Here is a 23,534-nt window from a genome sequence, read left to right as displayed (position 1 = left end):
GAAACTAGCTATTAACTTACAAACACAGATTTTTTTTTTAATCTTTAAATATTATTTAGTTTTATATATATAATAACCAACATGTTTCTTGTTGGGTTTTTTTCAGAACAAGTTCTTGAACTGCCCTTCACCAACATTCCAACAAGCTCTCTCTTTCTTTCGAACAACTTGGAAAATCTCCAACTTCCTTTAAGCTCCTCTTTTCTACCTGTGGTTACATCCACTCCAACTCAGCAGGCAGCAGCATCTTTTTGTAAAAGCTCAAATTCAGCATTGTATGGTAGCTACATCAACTCTTGCATAAATACAACCTCTCTTCCTAGAAATAAGTTTGGATTACATCTTTATAAATATTTAATCTCAGGGATGTTTGATCAAGGTTAATAATTGATTGGATAATCACAAAGATATAGCATTGAAGCTTATTACAGTATTACTCAGTTACACTGATGTAGGATAAAAGCTTATTACATCATTAATCTGACATTCATTAATCTGATATATATTACAACTCTCTTCTGAAATCTGTGTGAAGGTAAAGTAAAAGCTAAATTATTACACCATTACTTTCATGGTTGCATGGTGATAACATAAAAGCTTATTGCATCATTACTCTGACACTCATATCAATGTAGCTTGAAAGCTTATTACAGTATCACTCTAATAGTTGTGGAGACATAATATGAAAGCTTAAGCAGCATTACTATGATACTTAAATTTTTTAACATAAAAGTTTATTACAGTATTTACTTTGATAGTCACATTGATGCAACATAAAACTTATCACAACATTACTTTGATAGGTTTTTGGATATAATGAAGCCTATTCCTAATGCATTATGAAATTCTAAATATGCAAGAAAAGGTTTCAGAGTGTTTCAGTGGGAGAAATTTCATTATTTAATAGAAAATTGGTGAACAAAAAGAAAATTAATTTCAAGAGCTCCTTACAAAATTGAGCAATGAAAGTAAACCGTATGATTTGATTTATACTGGAAAGTGCTCATTAAAACAATTCCATGGTAAGTTTCTTAAATATGGTGATGGATATAACATCTGCAGTCAGCTCAGTTCTTTAGATCAGAGTGTATGTGAAATACAATTGTCTATTGGGCCATTTACAACTCTCAATATTGTCATTTTTGTGTTATTTCAATAAAGAAAAATGCATTTGGTTTCCTTTTCAACAAAGAATTAATTCAATGCATTTTTGACAAAAAGTTTAGGTTTTTTCTTAGGTGCATCCAGTGCATAAGAGCGCTCAGTAGTCATGGGGACTTACTTTTTCCTGTTATTTTTCATTTTACAAAGCATGAGAAGAGACTGCTACTGAAGTTAGCACTTTTTGACAGTTGTCATTACTATAAGATGTATCAAAGGGGACATATTCAATGCAAATAGATTCATTTGGCATGGTACAGTAAAATCATGCACACACATATAATACCAACACAGGAAGTTTAATACACAGAACAACAACGAATACGTACACAAACACAATTCTCTCTTCATACATTTCCTTTTCATTCATTCTCCTATCTTCAAAATGCTTTTTTCAGTTGGTCAAAAGAAGATGCCCCATTGTGTTTTTCCTAATATTACCTTCTAAAAGAGAAACATTTTTGTTCTTAACAGGTTTTTCTCAAACTGCCCAACGCATATGAATATTGAGGAATCAATGCGAATATTGAAATAAAATTTTAAGAAATTGCAGAAAATGAAGAATTTTCTTTTAATGTACACTTCAAAAAATGTATTTTGGTATTTTGTTTTAGTACTTCTATTTCAGGGGATACAAAGATAGATATTTGGCTACTTAAATATAAGTTTCAATGGAGTATAATACAAGTTCAGTTGTGAAGTGGTAAACATAAATCAAAATTTTGTTTTATTTTTATTAAATATTGAGAAATAAAGATCCATTAGTAGCATAAGATTTACATTCAGAATTATTGTATATAGAATAATTAAGAAAGCAAAATGCAAGTTCAGTAGAAGTGAATATGTATGTTAAAATAGATATTCAGACATTGTATAGCTTTACCTTTTTTTATTCTATTAAGGTAATTTTGCATTTGATTTTAACAGGTTTGAGCCATAATTTTAGAAAAACACTTAATTTTTAATTTTTAGTGCCATCTGTTTATGAAAGTATAAGCTCTAATAAAAGTAGTACATTGTCTACCCCAACATGGAGCACTGAGTTTCTTGCCTCTGAAAATAAAAATCTATGTGTTGATGGAAACTATGATAAGAAAAGTACAACAGGAAAAGGTAAATAAAGAAATTTTTTTTACTAATATTATTAATTTTCATATCTCAATAGTTGACCTAAAATGTAATTATTTAAGGAATGGTCAATATATTATTTCAATTTGCTTGTGACATTAAAGTTTTTGGTGATGCAGGCAGTGATAAGGATACTACTGCCTTATATAAGGATTTGATGAGTTGGGCAAATAATTGTTCAATGATATTTAATTGCAGTAAATGTCAGATAATGCATACATGGCATCACAATACGATTATGAAGTGTGCATATAATTTTGATGGAATAACCTTAATGTTGTAAAAAAGCCATCTGAGTAATGTGATGTTACTAGCAGTAGGGCAAGTCGAATTTTATGTGATTTATAGATAAATATCAACTATAATACTAAAATATTTATTATGTCATTGTTTAAGTCACCTTTGAATTACTATGCTCAGTTTTGACTCTTTACAATGAATGGAACTGTTGGAAGGGCACATAAGATGGCTACTTCAATGTAACTTGGATGGAAGTGTTATTATGAGGATAGGTTAAGGTTACTAAACGTTTCTCTTGAAGAGTTAGATGGAATTTGATTAAAGTGTTTAAGATTGTTAAGGAAATTGATAGTGTTGATGCATAATCTTTCTTCATATGTAATCATAAGACTAGGAGACACAAGTATAAATTTTGGCAGAAAATAAGTTATCTTCAGCTAAGATAGCTTTTCCTAATAGAGTAGTTGTATTTGGAATGGGTTACCCTTGAATGTGGTTGATGCAATTAATGTGATGTTACATTGAATAGTTGATTCTATATTATTAAGAAACTATAATAATAATGTGAACATCAGACTTTGTTGGTTATACTTTTTTGTGGTAAATAAAGAATGATTCGTAGAAGTGATTTTATTTTAAAATTTTGATATGGTAATTTTTTGTTTTTTATTTGCAGCATTATTTCATATAAGAAACTGGTTAGACATTTCAGAAGATAGTGGGCATGTATCAGAAAGAAGTGTTTTTACAAAAATCAAGAGTAAAGGCTTTGAAGTTGAGGGGTCTTCTTCAAATGAAAACCTTTTTACCCACATTTCAAAAGCTGGATCACTTGCAAGATCTTCAGTGCCAAGGTTTGTATGGTAGAACACAAAGTATTTTACCATCATTTTTAATTAATCAACTGTAGTAGCTGAAAGATCCAAAATTATAAAATGATAAAATATGATGATACTTGAAATTTTATTAATTTATTTGCATTGCGGAAAATATATGTGTCATTTAACATTTCTCATGTACACATATTTTCATCTATAGGTGACCATTTCACTTGATTGTAATTGTTCTAAAAGTAGAAAATGAACAAATTTGTATGTTTAGCTTCATGTATTGATATGTAATGCCTACTGATGTGCAAGTTGAAATAATTTTTCTTAGTACATATCATTAGTTAAGTTTTACTTTTGACATTTATTTATAAAAAGCAACTCTAGAACCTAGTTGTAGCATTCATTTTCAACCTTATAGTGTGTTTTATATCATGGTTCAGGTGAAATGCGGCATGACCTCACTGTTGATAACTTTATTTCTTTAATACTGGTTGAGTACTTTGGAAATGCTGAGTTCAAGTAATACCCTAGGTGTATTTTTTCTTCATGTAACATCAACATTACAAAATAAATGCTAAAGTTGTGGAAAATCCAATTTTGTTACAGTAAAAGAGCAGTGTATAATTAAAATATAAAAAAGGTGAACTTGTATTTCATTTTTAATTACACTGCTTGGCTGATAAATCATAACTAGACAGTTGGGTAACCTAGATTATAAAGTTTCATTCAAAGACTTTTGTGAAGTTGATTTTATGAAACAGATACTGTGCTATTTGTAAAATTACTGATTTCTAATTTGACCTTGCTGATCATGATCTATGTAATATTAGTTTGAGGATATCATGTAGTTTTGTTGTGTTAACTGTTATGTTTAATTTAAATGTTCTTCCTAATCAAATAACTAAAGGGGGGAATAGATTATATGGGATTTTAAGCCCTAACAACTGAGTTGAGTAACAAATATAAGCTCAATGTCATACATTCATGTTAATTGTGGAAAGATATCAGTTAATATTTAAAATAATTGTCTTAGAATATTTTGCATTAATTTGTAACAGTGACAGCAAGCTTGAGGCTACCAGTTATTTAAGAGAGAAGATTGTAGGTACTGTAGGATGTGGGAGGAAAAGTCCAATAGATTCCTCTTTGTTTGACTATGAAGAAGGGAAATTACTTGCTTCTAAAGGTTAGTTTAATTTTGCATACATTGATAAAATATTAGTCTGATATTAAGAAGTTTTAATTAAAATTTGCATAAGTTATCAGAATAATATACTTCATAGCTGTTTAAATTAAAACATTTTCATTTATTCTATACTCTGTTTTTAGTATTCTTCAAATTTTGGAAAAATAGGGTCCCCCTCTATATCAGTAAGTTTTAACTACATAAAGAAAGATGTATATTGATTGATTAAACTGTAATTTTTTTCACGTTTCCTTGACTGAAGAAATTCTAAGTTTTCATGTATTTCTCTTAATCTAATTATTGATAGAAGATTGGTGTTTATGTAAAAACCAAAGTTTCCCAGAAACAATATTTAATTGAAAGTCAACGTTATATTCCACATATTCCTGTTATAACTCTTTTCTTCTATTGTATGTCTATTATTATCTTATTATCTTCTTAATGACAGTAATAAAGAAGCCACTGAACTCAGACACTCGAATACCAACTGATATATGGGCTGCCTTTGGATTCTCCAAATCAATGCCAGAGTTCGTTATAAAAGAGAAGTGGCAGACACATTTAAATCAAGCTTCTGTTCCTGAAACAATAAAGGTATGGATTTTATGTATTATAAAAAGTCAAATAAATAGTAATTAAACTGAAGTATACTTATATATTAAAATTATGGATCATTTGAAAAGTGGAAAATAAAATTTCCCTTTTTTTAATTAAAGTTGGATTACATTAAGAGTTGTGCAAGTCATTATTTTTTCTCATGCTCTGTTTTATATATGATAAACTATAAGTAGTCACTAAAACATCTCATTCTTATGAGCTATACTTGATCTACTTCTAGGTATTATCAGTGTGTCAAGTGACTGTAGCTAAAGTATTATCAGTAAGGTTACCAACAAAACAAAACTTCAAAATCTTTTTCACACAACAGAGTTAACTGCTTTTAATTCAATAAATAGAGACTGATCAAAATATATAATAAAGTAATCTACAAATCCACAGAGTAAATAATTACTAAGGTAATCAAGCATGTAATACACTAACAAAATGTTGGTTTACAGTGTATACTGTTTTGAAAACTGCATTGTTTAATGCATATTACTTACTGATTCACAAAAGAATAAAATAAGCTAATTAGCATATGCAATTTCAATTTGCATATATTAACCTTGTCTGCTGAACTATAAATGTTTTATAAATGAAAAAAAAGAAAGAAAATGTGTTTTTGCAGAGCATTATAAATACATGTTTAGATATGTCATTTACTCTATCAAAAAGGAAAATCTGACCCATACCAAGGAATTTTTAAATAGGTAGTTTCTAATTTTCTAAGGGACCACCCATTATTTACTCTTATTTTGGAGCCTTATAATTTAAAATAAAAATATGCATATTAAGGTAACTAAAAAAACAAAAATATTGGGGGAAAATTATGCTCCATGAAATACGTTATATTGACACTCATAATATGGGTCAACAGAATACTTTTTAAAATCAGTATGATGCAGTCAAAGAATTCTTGTTTGGAACAAAACAACTAAATATCATAAAATCTAAAATTCTTAACTTACACTCACAAATAAGAAATTGCTAATAAGGAACTGATGCATTGTAAACCAGAGAATACATGAACAGAAAAAGTAATTTGATTTTTAGATACAATTTATGTACAATGCTTCTACAAAAGCAACACTATAATTTGTAAATTATGTCAATTTTGGGATAATGACTCATACAAAGATTTAAGTTAAACAAATTTATAAACAGACTAAAATTGATTAAATATTTTCTATGACATCTATCAAGGGCTTTTCTGATCCATTTACTAGCAAGGGCCTCACTATCAGTTCAGTAATAGAGGGGCCCCTCATATTGATTTATTATCCCAGACACCTCTTGTTTCTTTACTATCAAGGGGCTTCTTTGTTGGTTTAATGTCACAGGACAAAAGACACCCCATTGCCCAAAAAAGATGAGGCACTTTTAAATATATAGGACTGTTTAAGTTTAATGCAAGTGTTATAATTAAGTTGATTTAAATAGTGTGAGTGTTAAATTTAGTGAATGTAGAAGCAATAGTTTATCTAAAGTTTGCTTATGTAACTGTTTATGCATCATATTTCACTATTTATAAATTAGTGATTGTTACATTATTGGATAATGTTAATAGAACCTTCTGAGTTTTACTCGTTGTTATAATTGAGTATTATTACATCATAATATATAATACTGTGTGCAATGTTCGTACCTCTGTTGTGTATAAATACACATCAAAAATGTAGTTTGATTGATAGATCGCAGCTGCATGATTGTGGGTGTATCTATAAAAAAAGCTTATAGCAGTGATTTTTAAACAAAAATTAGAACAAATTGTATTGTAATAACAAAACATGGAAGAATAATTTACTGTGTCAATTGTATTAAAAATATTTGAACCAGCCACTGAGGAGTTTGATGAAAATGGGAAAGTTATTTAAAGCTCTGGATGCCACTGTAATAACCAACAGTATAATAAACTTTTGTATATATAGAATTGATTTGGTTCAATAGTCCACTACTGTGAAACAAGTGGACTATGTGCTGTTTATTTATTGTTGAAAGTGGCTCATACATGCATAACATCTGACAGACACATAGATGTCTCACTGTGGCTCCAGCACTGTTATTATACATTTTTATGCTTATATGTTGCTTACTGTTATTTTTTTATTTTAAGTGAGATTTTTTTGGATTCTGTTATTCAGTTTATAGGGACCTTTGTGATGATAATTAGACACCTTTCCATGTCTGTCATCAGAGAAGCCCTCGACTGTCAGTAGAGATGCTGGCTTTAAGTATTATTAAAGTATTTTAACTCATTTTTTACATTCAATGTTATTGTTGAAGGGACTAATTTATTAATTATATTCTAGTGTCTACGAAATCACTTTTTCTGTTCATAGGGTAATATTTATTAGATAGTTAGATGGTTATTTCATCTATTAATAAAAGGTTTAATAACAAAGGGCCCCTCATTGAAAAACGGGTGATACTGCACCCAACTCCCTCTTCTCCTTATGACCCTGGGAACTAACTTGTATGAGATAAGTCTTGTTTCTTCAAAGGAATATTGTTTACTTTGCAAAATAATTTGACATTATTACTCACTATGTAATTATTCTTCCCTGAAATGTACTAGATAATTTTAAACTATCTTTAACCTGAATTTTTTACATATTATTGATTTAAAAATGTTGACAGGTCTTACCAAATAAAGGTAACTCATTGACAAAAAGAAACTTAATATAACAAAATATGAGTTTAACCTGTACCAACAATCCATTTAACAGCCTGTTTCCTAAAGCATGAATGCAATGAAAAATCTACAACCTGATTCAGAAATGTATAGAATTAATGAGTTTCCATATACATGTGTGTGTGTGTTTAGTTGTTGCTCAAATTAAAATAAAAATTAATCTAAATAAATGGGACAACTCAATCTCACAGATTTTGGACACTAATTTTTATAAATTGATCAAGCAAGCCTGGTTACAGAAAAATTAACTTTTTATAATCAACAGCTACCCGGATTAGCAAACTAGTAGCAATAAGTCAGTACAAAAATGCAAAATTAAGTGTACTGTGTATGTTAAATACCTGCAAGCTCATAAATGAAAGTGAGAAATATCTGAGAATTATCACATTGTGATAGTATAAAAATAGTCTACATATTGATTCCTTGATATTGACACTTGGCCTCATAAAGGAAAAATAATAAATATAATATTTTATTGTACTTCCAATTATATTATAGGAATTTGTTGACTAGTGAAAGTGCAGAATGCAATTATTCATTATTGTGTGTATAAAGAGTGTCAAAACTATTACATTTGTAAATGGTCAAACAATCCAATTTAAATATAAAATGTATTTCTCATACCAAAACTGTTTTAGAGTTTGAATGTTGAAAGAAGAGAATATTTGATTCTTACCTTTCAGTTAAAAAAATCATCATGCATCAGATGACAAGAGAAGAGTGTAGTGTTGCTCTAATGTATAAATAGCTTGTGATAAAGCCTTGTGAGTGTTATAGTTATGTCAGGGTTTTATGTATGTGTGGAGTTGGATTTTTTCCAGTAGGTGTCTGTGACTTGTTGCCAATACATTTGAACCATAAACAGACAGCAGACAATCCACTTGTTTTAAAGTAATATTATTAAAACAATTTAAACATATCTATAAACATTTCTTTACACTAGTAGAATATCACAATTGTATCTAAAACTCAAAATAATTCTTTTTTTCTTGTTAAAAGTCCACACAGGCTGATTCAATTATTTTAGAATATAAATGATAAGATAAACTATTTCCTATGCTTTTATCGTAGTAGTACCAGTAAGTAATTCACTTGCACTATCCTGTTGGTTACCACAGTTGTATTCTGAACTTCAAACAATTGTCTTATTTTTGTCAAAGTCCACACAGATGGGTTCAGTTACCTTAGAACACCCTTTAACAAGACAACTTATTCTCCTCATTTCTATTAAACTGTTAAATTCACTTTGAAATAACAGCTATCAGGGTAATCATTCACACTTGACTAACTTGTTTCAGACTGAAATTTACTTACTTTTTCTCTAATTGTCTTGTGCTCACTTGGTGAGCTTTCTATAAACTATGTGAGAGATGCCATAACGTAACAATACTCACTGAAGGTAATGATAAAAGTACCAAAGATTCAAGTAACTTGCCACCAAAAATACTTCAACAATTGAACCACATACACAATGTATAACTCTTAGAGTTATGCATCCAAACTTGTCATAATTATCGCCTTTAAACTAATTACTTTTAACTTTTTATTATGAAAAGTAAATTATTGTTAAATATTAAGCTTAAAAATAAATGAAATAATAATGCTTACTTTAAACAGACCTGTATATCCAACAATAAGCTCTCTTCATTAAACATACTTTCAATAGTCTGCACCAACATTTGCAATTCCCTTGTTAATATTTCTTCAAATAGGGCCTCTAGTAGAGCTTTATCTTGATAGAATTTCTTGTCTTCATTTTGAACTTATGTTGCCTGAGGTCTGTCTTTTCTGCTATATCTGTATAATGTTGTAGTAAATCTTGTGTCTCCTCCTCTTTGCCAGTCAGTTCTTATGTCAACATCCTTCTCACTGTCTTCAGATTATGCATCTATGGCAAACACACCTGCCATGTCCATTTGTACCTCATAAATTGCATCTCTGAGGTCGTCTCCCTCTCAAAGTACTTCTTTAAGTGATTGGCATAGCATACCTTGGTCATCCTTTCTACTTTCATCTTGTAGTGCATTCTGTTGACCATTTCCTGTGCTGTAAAAGGCCCTTTCCACTGCCAGGTGAGTTTGTCGATGGCTGTGAACAGCAGAACTAGGACCCTCTGTCCAATCTTAAAATGTTAATCCTTAGCCTTCTTGTTATGGAAGTGTTTTTTACTGTTTTTGATGGGTTTGGCTTCACTAGTAGAACTTCTTTACTAGGTTTGATACAATATTTCTTTCTGGTACTCTATTTTGTATTAAGTTTGACTTTCTCTTAGGCACTGGATGAGTCTTTTGCCTGTGCTTCCTGCAACTTTCATGGACTTACATTTGGGATATCACTTTTACAGTTTTTAAGTGGCTTGATATCTGCTTTATCTTCTTCCTTTAGTCTCTACTGGTGACTGTAGATGTCACATTAATCTTCTTTATGTCAAGTTCCTCCAAATTTATGCTAACTGGTATGTTTCCAATCACCAAGTTGTATATTGGTTCCTTGATACACATGGCTTCAAAGTTTCTCACATAGTAAGGAGTATTATTCACATTTATTTTTGCTACAGGAAACTTTATTACTGCCCCTGTAATAAGCATACACAGGCATAACTTGACCATCATCTGGTCTTCAGATACCAAACTGGTTCTTACTACTGCACCCAGTGTCTCATGGAACTTTCACTTTCTTGTCACTGACATAGCTTTTACATATATATTGGCATATTATAATTTGTAGGCACTTCTTGATTTTTGTAATGTGATTTGATCACTGTTGGTACTGTTGATCCATTTGCTAATTTCAGCTGACTATTAGTCATACACTGATCAATCTTGAAAATGGCACTTCCTTCTTTTGATGAATCTGAAGTGCTTCCTTGATTACATTTCTTTTAACAGCAGTATCCATAGTGACAGCCAGTCTTTTCTTGTTTTTTGCCAGCACCATCTTTGTAAGTAGCTCCATTCATTTTATGTTCATATTTATGTTGTTGCTTTGTAGTGATGTTCTTGCACTCCTTTGCAATGTAATTTTATAACAACTATAGCATATCTTCTCCAATTTGTCTGTCAACCTCTTGTCAACTTTGGTAGACTCCTGCTCCTGTTCAGCCACCGCTGGTTTTGACTTCAACTGAATGTTCTTAGACCTTGCCAGTAATACTACCTCCATGGGCTTTCATATACTGTTCTGCCAGCTTGACTATCTCCTCCATATCTTTTGGTACTTTCTCCTTTAGGAACAGTGATGTGTCAGTTGAGCACATGCTTGTGAACTGTTTACATGCTAATAAATCTGCTAGACCTACAAACTATTTTCACACTTGACCATGTCAGTCTATTTTGTGAATTATCATGGTAGACATTCCACAAACTGGAATACAACTTCTCCAGTGTCAGATTTGCATTTTTGGAACTTCTGATGAAAACCTTCCATAAGTTCATAACCTTTCAGTAAGGCCACTTTGAATTTGTCATAGTCCATAGCATCTTCCAATGATATGCGTGCATATACTTGCAGGCTTTTTCCCAGTGAGAAGTGGGCTGAGGCAGACTACCCAGTAACTTTCTTTCCAGTTATGACTTTGGGCAAACTTTTCATATCTCTCCAAGAAAGCATCCACGTCATCTTTCAGTTCATCATACTTGGACAGGTTGGGTCAGCTATCCATGACTCCATTATTATTCTTGAGTCCTCCTCCTTTAAATTTGCAATCTCAATTTGTGTTCTTTTTCTTTCTGTTTCCAGTCTTTCCTTTCTCTCATTTTCTTCTCTCTCCCTTTCCTTCATTTAGTATTTCTTTCTCCTCTCTGTAATTCTTGTTGTTCACTGACTGTAAACTCAAGATACTCATCTCTTTCTATCTATATTTCAAAATTGGCTGACATGATGATTATAATTTCTACACTACTTTTGTCACCACTACAGCTGTACCTATATAGGCTTACTTACTCTCATAGTTGTTCACGTCTTCTTTCGCTGCTGTTTATCACTGTATAAATCTGGCTATCTCACCAAATGTCAAGGTGTTAAGTATGTGTGTGTTCATGTGTTGTTGGGTTCTTCTACAGTAAGTATCTGTGATTTGTTGGCAATAAATTCAAATAGTAAATGGACAGCACACAGTCCACTTATATTATATATTCAAAACAAGTCAAACAAATGTACAAAAATTATTTACCCCATAGGATATCAGTTATATCTAAAACTATAAATAATTATGTTCTTGTTTGTTTGTTTTTGAATTTTGTGCAAAGCTACATGAGGGCTATCCACACTAGCCATCCCTAATTTAGCAGTGTAAGATTAGAGGGAAGGCAGCTAATTATCACCACCCACTGCCAACTCTTGGGCTACTCTCTTACCAATGAATAGTGGGATTGACCATCACATTATAACACCCCATGGCTGAAAGGGCAAGCACATTTGGTGTGACGGGAAGTCGAATGCCTTAACTCACCTGGCCATGCTGGGCTTATTTTGTTGTCAAAAGTCCACTTAGGCTGATTCAGTTACTTTAGAATCGAATTGACAAGACAAACTATTTTTCTCTACTCTTAGCATGATACTATCAGTGAATAATTCACTTACATTTCTCGATGGGTTACCACAGTTGTATCCTGAACTTTAAGTAATTGTCTCCTTTTCATCAAAATTCACACAGATGAGCTCAATTACTTGAGAAAACCTTTTGACAAAACAAATTATTATCTTTATCTCTATTAAAATACCTCACACTACAATATCAACCATTAACACTTATCTTGCACCCTCTGTCTAACGTTACATTTTCTAACTTGTCTTTTACTGAACTTTACTTACTCTTCACTAATTGATTTCCACTTGCATGGTTGTCTATATTTATATTTTGTTCACTGAGGCCTTAAACTTTCCATAATCTACACAAGCAACATCTAACATAACAATACTTATTTAAGGTCATGAGAAAAATATCAAAGATTTGAATACCTTGTTGTCAACAATACTACAACAATTGAACCACACATGCACAATATATGGCTGTTACAGAATAATGCAACCAGACTTGTCATAACCATCACCTTTAAAATAATTACTTTTAACTCTCTTGCTGTGCAAATTAAATAATCATTTAGTATTAAGTCAAAAAATAAATTAAATAATAATTCCTACATTAAACAGTCTTTTATATTGAACAATATAGCATCTCAGTTATGTCTTCAAGACATTCTCAAGAAACTGTGGTACTTGTAACCACTCAGAAACGAATATGTCATGTTATGAAAAATGACATAACACATGCAAGAAATTGTGATCTTGGATGACATCACTTTAGAGAAAAAAAACAATATTTTTATTAAAATTTATTTTTTTTTTACTTTCTGTATGTTTGTTTAATCTGTTTTATACATTATTATCAACATAATTAAAATTTTGTTATGATTTTTATGTTTTTCTCAAATTTGAAATCTGCAAAAACTATCAACTTCTGATTTAATGCACGAACATAATTTTTTTATGTAGAAACTAGGCTTAAAATATTTAAAATAACAAACTTAAAGTTTTACTATTTTAGGAAGAAAAGCCTGTTACAGGTTATATGGACAACATATGGTACCATAGTAACTCTACTTTACCTAAACTAGAGACATTTCAGAAATTAAATGAAAGCAGTCATAAACAGGACAATAATCTGATTGAAAAAAGTGAGTTAGATGTCTTATATTATTATATCACATTAACTTCCTTAATAGTAGTTAACAACTTGTTATAAATTTATTTAAAACCAACAATTAAATCTTAAACCATGTTGTTGTTTTTTACCTTTAATTTCAAAAATAAGAAACTACATTACATTGAAAAAATAATACATCATCAGTGTAAATACAGGGAACAAGAAATCCATTTATCTTACTCATACATATTTATGTTAGTATATATCATACCAAGAAACTTGTAGATACCAAAACCTACAACATCTTTTGTACTACAGATCTCTTTTGTATTTAAAAAGTACTAATACTGGTTTTTTGTTTTAAGGGAGCTGTATGTTCAGTAGCAGTAATTATTTTGATTGCTGTCCATCCAAAGTACCTTTAATTTCATTGAGCAGTATTGCTGATCTACCCCATTTGCTCTGTAAACTTGGAGTACTGACTTACGCTGATGTCCGTCAGCAAAATGAGGTGAGGATATAGACTTAAAATTTACATTTTATATATGGATTCACACGTACCACTCTTTTTTTTCCCTCACTGAAAGATTACAGTTCTCAAGTCATTTTTTTCTTATTACTTATAACCTACAAGAGGTCAGTTATTTTTTCGGTTTTTTTTGTAATTTCTGAATGTTTTTGCTCATTCTACTAGTATTTGATGACTTAAATAAATTATATTCTTACTTTGTTTTTATTTGTTTTATATTGCTTCTCAAGGCATGTACTTCTTAAAAATTTACAGTTTAGAAAAGAGGCATGTTGGAATTTACAAAACATAGGGAAGGCAGTCATAAATGAATAAAGACTGTCTAACAATAAATAAAAGTGCTTTGAAATAATAATCAACAATTTCAAACAATAACAAGTACTGTACATACAAAGTACAACATAAATCAAATTCTGTCCCATTAACACTGGCCAGTCCATTATCATTATTAGAATCAGTCCTATTAACATTAGGCAGTCAATTATCATTGTCATGATCAGTCCCATTAACATTAGCCAGTTAATTATCCTTATCATTGGAAATCCTATTAACATTAGCCAGTTGATGATGTTATGCATCATATTCACTGCATAATGTTTGTTACTCTTAAAAAGATATTGCTGTAAATTACTCAATATTTGTTATTCTTACTATGGTGATGCATATTATTATTAATTAACTTTATACAATTAGAAGTAATTCACTATTTTGCACTGAAAGATTATTTGCTTAAAAGATTTTCTGATAAATGTGTCTTATGTTATGAATAAATAACCTGGAACCTTTTATTATAATTTTATGTGAGTATTATGCAAGTTGGGATTTTTTTTATGAGTAAAGCTGCTCTTAAAAATCACAGGACCCAATGCATAAATAATTTACAGGATCTTTCTATTCCAGTCTTTATACATGAGTTATCTGAGACTTCCAGAAGCTTCCAGAAAATTCTAATCACAGATAGCATGACATTGATGGCTACATACTTATTGAAGAGATGAAAATCTTTGAATTCTATCATTCTTAATTTACTCAGAGATCCTCTTAAAATGTTGCATTTTCTTTTTGCTTTCTGAGCTATGTATTTCAGACACTTTTTTTCAAAGCATAAATCAGAATCTAGATTTATGCACTTTTTTAATTCATAAATACACAAGGAATATTAAAATATACAATTTTTAACCTTTTAATTTTAAATGTATATGGTGCTGCTATGTCATATTTTCAATTGTACATATGAGTATGATTTTATTGGTAAAACCTAATGTGTACAAGTGTACACTGGTATCTTTGCTCCTGCTTAATTACAGTTACTATAATAGTAACTCAGCAGTAGTTATTGGGTCAAAATATTTCAAGCAAAAGCTAGAAGCCTGATTTTCAACAACATATAAGTACATCCATTATATAATAAACTTCATTTGCAAATCTTTGATGATTTGAGACATATATAAAAATATAATATTTTGGATGATAATAAGAATAACACTAAACAGCTACAGCTGCAGGGACCAAACTGTTATTAAAGATCACATGTGATCATTGGCATTCTTCTATAAATAGGAACCTTCCAAAGTTTTTTGGGGAGCAAAATCTTTGAGATACCAAAGTCCAGTCTCTGGCAGTGTCCTTTTTAGTAGATAATATAACAAAGTTATTTAGCTGCTCTTACTGCTTGTTGTTCTCAAGTGGGTATTTATAAATTTTAGCTTAGAAAAGCTTCTTTCACTTGATGCAACAGTCACCAGAAAAATCTATAGAGCAGTATAAAAATTGGGAAAGTTTGTTGATTATGTTTTGATGGAAATAAAATGGAACATTTTAAGTTGATCTCTGAGTGAATTAGAAGGATAGATGTCAGAGATTTTCATCTCTTTAGTGGGCATCTGTAAGCACTTTCTGTGGTTCAGTGGCACGTTTTTTTCATGTCCAACTTTTGTAACTACTGAATTTTGTATATTTCTTAAATATCTTGTGGTGTGTTCTCAGTTATTCATATCTGTTGTTAATAGCTGTGTCTGAAACCCTATTAAAGCAGTCTACATGAAAACCCTATGATGCATCTGTAACAGGTTCACTGTAAGCTTCATTGGCAAATATCTTTTCCTCTTTCATATACCTGCTGCTCTCAATTGCCCAAACAGTATTCTAAGTTTCTTCAACTTCTCTTCCCATCTGTGTTTGTAGGTTAAAATGTCCCCCACATAATGCTTTATGTTGGTGGTTTTTATGCAACATCTTCCTCATCGTGCAATTGAATGTTGCTATTGAACTGACTAATCCAAATGAAATCCTCTTGAACTGGTAGTATTCATGTGGTTTTACAAAGGTTGTCTTCTCTTTAGACTCTGTTTCCATCTTGCTCTGCTAATAACCTATACTGAGTTCAATCCTGGAAGAGAACTCGGCCTCATTTAGTTCTGTCATAACAGCCTTTGGATTACCCATAGGTTCAGAGTAAAATTTCCTCATGGGATTCAGCTTGTACAAATCTGTATAGAAATGGTTTGTGCTGTTCCTCTTTTTTTCACGATTATCACTGGTGAACAGTAGGTTAAATTCAAAGGCTCAATGATTCTGATTCTAACAGTGCCTCATTCTTGATTCATCATGTCCTTCATTACATAGCACTTTGTCTTGATGGGATCTGTGGTTGTGATCTTAACCTTGTGTTTTACAAGGTCTATCTTGTCTGTTCTATCTGTGAAGACATCTGCATACTGCCCAGTAGGTCTTGTAACTTTTCTGCTGCTTGTAACTCAATTTTTCACTAATACTAACATCTTTGCATGTCTCACCTCCACTTTATGGTCTTAGGTCTAGTAATTCTTCATCTTGTATGACAATGTCATTGTCTTCTGGTTACATGACAGCTACACCTGCAATGTTTATCTGTGCTGCACCTGTTAGGTCTTCTTTTCTCTCAAAGCACTACTTCAACAGATTAGCATTGTATATCTTGATCTTCCCACCCACATTCACCCTATAGTACATTCTGTTGACCACTTCTAACATTTCAAAAGGTTCTCTCCACTGCAGGGTGAGTTCTTTAGTGTCTGTGAGTAGTAAAACTAAAACTTTCTATCCAACATTGAAGCATCAGTCCTTAGTCTTCTTGTCATAGAAATGCTTCTGATTGCCTTGAGCTGCATGCAAATCCTTTACAGTAGGTGTTGCTTACCACAGTTGTATATAGTACTTTCAGTAATTGTTTCTTTTTTTCAACAAATTGCATATAGGCTGATTCAATTACTTTAGAACAAAATTGACAAGATGAATTATTCTTCTCTACTCTGTTATTACAATACAATGTGTTATAATTTCACTTTAAAAATTGACACTTTAAACTTTTTTATTACTTAGCTCACAATCACACAGTTTAGAACTTTTACAAAATAATGATTTTTTTCAACACATATTTATATCTTGAAAGAAGTTAGAAAATTCCTTGCAGTACTAAATATCCTGAAACAGTAACACTCATTAAACTAACAAAAGACTCAAAGTTCTAGCAACTCACAAATGTAAACCACTGCTAATTGCTAAAAATTTAACAACACAATGCATGATTTGTAAAGACTTGTGTTAACAAACTTCCCATAAAATATCACTTCTATAAATAACTAAATGTGACACCTGCATTATATGAGCTACCTAACTCATGAACTCATATTAAACTTAAACTGAAAGAGTCATGTACATCTTACAATTGTTCATAAGAGAAATTAATTCATTCTGTATTCAATTTGTTAAGTAGTGCTCATGAATTTTTCTTCACATTTCACTCTGCTCTTTGCTGGATCAAATGTTACATCTTCCAGAAAGTTTTCATTGTATGTGTAGCTGGCAGTTTGTCAATTGAACTATGAAAAGCCATATTGTGCTCAGCCAGGAACTGTATGATGGTTAAAAGATGTTCAAAGATATTTTGCCAGTGAATTCTTTCATTGCTTATTATTTATAGACTTAGTTTATCTGCAATGCATCCTTTGTTGAGTCTTTGATCGAGTTCAAACCATTACAAAGTATCTGTCATGTGTCCATTTGAATTTTCATGTTTAGGCATACATGCACTAGTATATATCCAACTACAGAATCTGCCTTTTATATAAAAGCTATACTGCAGTTATCAAAGAGCTTGCAGCAGAAACAATACACACAATTCTTTGATGTGGAGTGCACAAGCCATTGATGATTTACAGCTTTTTCATTTGCTAAATTTCATTTATAGTATCATTTTGAAAACCTTCAACCTGTGTAATCCTTTGGAAAGTCATTCTTTTAGAGTTTCCTTGTAGCTTTTTTAAGAAATCACAGTTAGTCAAACTTGTATGTTCTAACCAAAATGCGAGATCTTCAAAATTAGGGATGCATATGATGTTACACATTTTATGATCAGATTGTTGATCTCCCTAATTAGTAATTGCATGATAGGGCTCTTCATGTTCCATTATTCTTTCTCTGAAACTATATGGTCAGATTAGTATCATATTTCCATTACTTTGTCAAACCTCTTGTAATTATCAAATAACTTATTTGACACTTGAGTTTGGCAGCAATTTCTTCATTTATACTTTCACTACTCTGCTTTTTGGCTTCTGTTTCTTTTGCAGTCTTAGTTGTTCTTTTCTTACTACCATTATGATATCTTTGACATTGTCTTGTATTCCTTTCAACATTTTTTTCTACTATTAATATAATTTTTAATGTTAAATATTATTATACACTTCAAGCATACTGAGCTGTACTAAACATGCATGAATGCTTTGCTTTCCAACTTACAAACAAACCCTTGTAAAACCATGATGAACACATCATTTACCATCACCTTCCACTTTATTCTACTTCAATTAAAGCCTCAAATAATTATAATTTTGTTTTTTAAAAACTTGATAAAATCATCTTGTTCAAAAACACATTTACACGTTTTCAAAAAGAACCTAATAAAACCCCACAAACACTTGTACTATTTTAGGCAATCACAGTATTTCAATCTCAAGATATTTTATTGTGAATTTCTGATGTTTTAACTTCAACCTTGTGGCCCAAAGCAACTGCTTTGTTTTTTTTATCCTAAGGCAAGTACTGGTTATTGCATGCTCATGAATATAAAGCATTATAGCTGCTAGCTAGGCCAAAATAGGTTTTACTTACATAAATAATGTTTTCAAGTTACCAGTTTGTTCTGCCTTGTGCTGGGTTTTGATTTGAGAAGTGTGTAACAATTGAGTCTTATATATGTTCATGTTTGTCAGTATTGTTCAGTTGCAGCTTAATGTTTTTTTGTAATATGATATTTATGCATCAATAGAATATGAGTGAGTAAATGTTCAGTAACTATTTGCTGATTAGTTGTTTAATCTAGGCTTTATTTGACCTTCACCTCCTTCACAAGGATGTTTTGATGTTGGTTGTTATCAGAAACCCATCTACGCTGGATTATTCACCCACTTTAACAGTTTTGTTCCACTTCACTTCAAAGAAAACCTTGTGAAATGTCCTATATATCATACACATCATACAATCAGTTCCCTTCATATCTTACAACAAGAGTTACATGATCATATTAAAATCTGCTTTAAAACATAACTACTTCTTAAGTAATTTTATTTATTCCACCATCAACACAACCATTCAACAACTACATCTACCAAACTCTCTTGAAAATGACATCCCAAAGATACAGTTAGCACTCTCTATTGTACACAGTAATTTTGAATTATTGAGTAAACTCACCAACCTTGAAAATCAAGCTAAATATCATTAACAGAGTTAATCTTAAAGTTCACCTTCAATTTTTGTTTAGAACTTTATCGAGTTTTATCCAGTTTTTGTTATAGTGATGCTATTTATAAATTCTACTGTCCAGTACATGAGGTCACTTATGTTGGATCGAGTCTCATAAGACTGAGACTGGAATATAGTTTAAAGAAACTCTAATGCCATGTTAAAAGATATTTCAAGCTTTGTTTGCCTTGCATACAATAAATGTGTTGTGATCCCAATCACCAGATGTTCAAAGTAATCAGTGAAGGTAAAAATGAGATTATGCTACAGGTAAAGAAGACTCTTCAAATCTTTCAAATGAAGCCTAAATTAAAGAATTGATAAACAGCTACTGAACTTTTACCTACAATATATGTTATTGAACTTTATTTAAACTTTCACACTCAAATTATAATCTAAGACTACCTTATCAGTGCTTTTGGACTGTGGTAAACTAGTTATAACTGTTGCTGAGAATGAGATGTATTAACAGTTTGTTAGAAGATACAATTAAAAAAATAATGTTTCACTGAAAAATAAGTGTAGGTAATGAAAATATAATTAAATACATTTAGAAGTAACAGAAAAATAATGCTCTAAAGGAAACATGAACACCGACAGACACATACATGTGGTCCAAAATTAATTTTATCTGCTGTATACTTTCAAGATAAACAACTATTGTCAAAACAAAATTAAGTTAAAGCAGCTGGTAATTTCATAATGTGCTGTGTGTGTAATTATGTATATATTTTGAAGGTGAACTTATCTCTCTCTGATAAAATGCAATATTAGAATTAACAAGTTTTTAACATTACAGAGATTTATATTTCTTGAAATGCAAGTACCAGAACTGAGAATGTAGGCTTTTTTTTTCTTTCTTTTTTTAGATTGATCTCACAGCATTTTTAAAACTTACCAGCAAAGACCTGGAAAACTTGAATATTCCTCCTTTTCCCAGGCAAAAAATGCTGTCAGCAATTTCAAGTAAGTTTCCAAATGCATAGCATGTTGATAATTATTTGCACTACAAATTTTTATGACTTTGAAGTTTTACTTTAATAATCACTTTTTATATGAAGAAAATTTCATATTTCAAATGGTTATATGTTAAAACTACTTTATTGTAGAGAGACTAACTTTTTCCAAAGGCATACTTCATTCTAGAAAGTTTGGGACTTTTTTTTATAAATATTCCTGAACATTAAACATTAAATGTTTTATGTTGAAAAAAGAATTGTTTATACTATGATCCATAAATATATGTATAGGCTTTTCATTTTTTCTAACCACTGGATTACAAACTTCTTTTTGATATGTTCACATACTAAATTATGTTTTAAATATGTCTGTTACAACACTCAGTGTAAAAAAAACCTTATCCGCAAAATGAAATGATATCACTCATGTTCTATTTAAACTACTTGGGGGATTTGTTTCAACAGTAATTTGTGGGATTAGTTGTAGTATTGAGGTTATTATGTCTTATAAAGTGCTGTGCCACTTATGTTGTAAAAGGCCTTGTAGCCAATAATCCTAGACTCACAAGAAATTTTGCAAATAAACAGGTTTTGAAAAATGTGTCTGAAAAGAGGCAATGTTGGGATGGGGTGGTCAGTAATTCTGGGATTGATGATATGATGTAAAGATCTTGTTTCTAGTTGGAAATGTAATTTACTTATTTCTGTGCTATTATTTTGTTTTTAAATGTATTCATGTAGTTACTTTTATATTTGTATACTTTAGTGCTTGGAGATTTCTTTTACAATTTTATTTTGCTCTGTTTGAAATGTACTGCATAAAAAATATTTTCTGCAATCTAAACAAAATGATAAAAACCTGATGAGTTAAGAAAACTAGAAATGTTTTCTTCTACCATTCATCAAAATATGTGGAAAAAATTAACACAATTTTATTTCTCAGGGTGAAGTTATAAAACATTTAAACTTATGTTTATATTATGTTATAAGTTTCAAATTTTCTATATATGTGTATACACGTATATATGTATGCAAGTACATATCTTGTTTTTTTTAGTTTTGAGCAAACAAGAAGCTATTAAAAAAATGGACTTGACTGAAGCTTGCACTTATGAAAATAAATGTAAGACTAAACAATGAAATGAACATTCATAAATTAAGCCACATCCACAGCAAGAAACTTACATATATTATCTGATAATATCCTGACAGTTCCCTTTGAAGAATCCAGTACTTGGATTATTTAGGAACTTTTGACTGAGAAATACATGTGAATAAAGTACTGTTAAAAATTTTAACTAGCTATATTCTTAATTTGGAATGACGAAAAATCCACTTGAAGTAGAAATGTATTCAAACTCTCTTTGTTTGACCTAAGAAGGTCAAAACATTGTTTTCTATTTTAATAAAAGTTTTAATACCCATACCAGCCATCATGAGATACAGTTATATTCTTAGTTTTATTCATGGTTTTAATATATTTTGAAAACATTTACTTTTCTCAAATCAACTGAGTTTTTGTACATAAATATATATTTATTTTTATCACTTTAATGTAAAATAACTATCACTGCAATACTTTGATATCCAATTTATTGACTGTAATGTAAGTTAAGCTAAGATGTATAATTTTAATTTTTTTGATGAGATATTTACACAAAACATTAACTACAATAAAAAAGGTTTTTTTAGAAAGTAAGAAAAATAATAAGCAAGGAAAGAATATATATGTTTGTATCTGAGGATGTAAATAACAAAATGTTATATATATTTCATTTTCAAATCACAAACTGGTTTAACTGCCCTTCTTATTATTCAATGAAATGCAGCTTTTTATTTTATTTGGAAACCATGCATGTATGATGGTTTGTTTTCCAGATTATCACTAAATATAGTAATATAATGTTAAAGTACCTAAAAAGTAATGTACTGATATTTAAAATCTGTTAGGTTTTCCTGTAATAAATTAAGTATAATTTCACGAAATACATTATGTAAATATCTGCATATAATTTGTTTTTAAAAGCTTATTTTCAAATTGCTTAAACTCGTAAGATATTGCCAAAACAATCTCAAAATACTGAAAATTGTAAAATTGAAGCAGTAAACCTCATATAAAAAAAAATAAAATGTTTAAATGCCATATTATTTTTAGCATTGCCTAAGAAGATATTTACTGAAAAACAACTGCCATAAACATACTAAGTTCAATAGCCTGATGTCAATTTGAATATTTGTATTGACTTTCATACTATACTCAAGACATCATCCATGGTGTTCGATATGTGAAACATCTTGTATGCCACTATTTGTCGTTTTTTTTGTTTGTTTGGAATTTCGCACAAAGCTACTCGAGGGCTATCTGTGCTAGCCGTCCCTAATTTAGCAGTGTAAGACTAGAGGGAAGGCAGCTAGTCATCACCACCCACCGCCAACTCTTGGGCTACTCTTTTACCAACGAAAAGTGTGATTGACCGTCACATTATACGCCCCCACGGCTGGGAGGGCGAGCATGTTTAGCACGACGCGGGCGCGAACCCGCGACCCTCGGATTACAAGTCGCACGCCTTACGCGCTTGGCCATGCCGGGCCACTATTTGTCGCGTACATTACTTGTAGGTATAGATGTTATATTACTGTAGATAGGGTGAGTTGAAAGATTATTCTGTAGAAATACGTTTATTGAGAAAGTGAAAAATACATGAATGATTGTCAAGTAATTTTTTTTTTCATACTGAAGTACTTTTAGTCACATATCTAATACTGAGAATGTTTATATTC

General features: G+C 30.6%; 1 protein-coding gene across 1 annotated transcript in view; it reads left to right on the top strand.

Moving 5' to 3' along the window:
- LOC143254582 (protein bicaudal C homolog 1-like) overlaps nt 1–22,149 on the top strand; it is a 32,572-nt gene extending 10,423 nt beyond the window's left edge. Inside the window, exons 7-15 of the mRNA XM_076509738.1 lie at nt 107–280; nt 2,134–2,274; nt 3,206–3,383; nt 4,418–4,545; nt 4,994–5,139; nt 13,383–13,512; nt 13,847–13,992; nt 20,664–20,760; nt 21,811–22,149. Of these exons, the coding sequence (XP_076365853.1) occupies nt 107–280; nt 2,134–2,274; nt 3,206–3,383; nt 4,418–4,545; nt 4,994–5,139; nt 13,383–13,512; nt 13,847–13,992; nt 20,664–20,760; nt 21,811–21,893 (1,223 nt within the window). The 3' untranslated portion in view covers nt 21,894–22,149. The remainder of the gene's footprint in view (nt 1–106; nt 281–2,133; nt 2,275–3,205; nt 3,384–4,417; nt 4,546–4,993; nt 5,140–13,382; nt 13,513–13,846; nt 13,993–20,663; nt 20,761–21,810) is intronic.
- The last annotated feature ends 1,385 nt before the right edge of the window (nt 22,150–23,534 follow it).

Source organism: Tachypleus tridentatus, chromosome 6 (assembly GCF_004210375.1).
Source record: "Tachypleus tridentatus isolate NWPU-2018 chromosome 6, ASM421037v1, whole genome shotgun sequence".
NCBI lineage: Eukaryota > Metazoa > Arthropoda > Merostomata > Xiphosura > Limulidae > Tachypleus > Tachypleus tridentatus.
The sequence above is the reverse complement of the archived record's forward strand: the minus strand, read 5'-3'. Positions and strand labels throughout refer to the sequence as shown.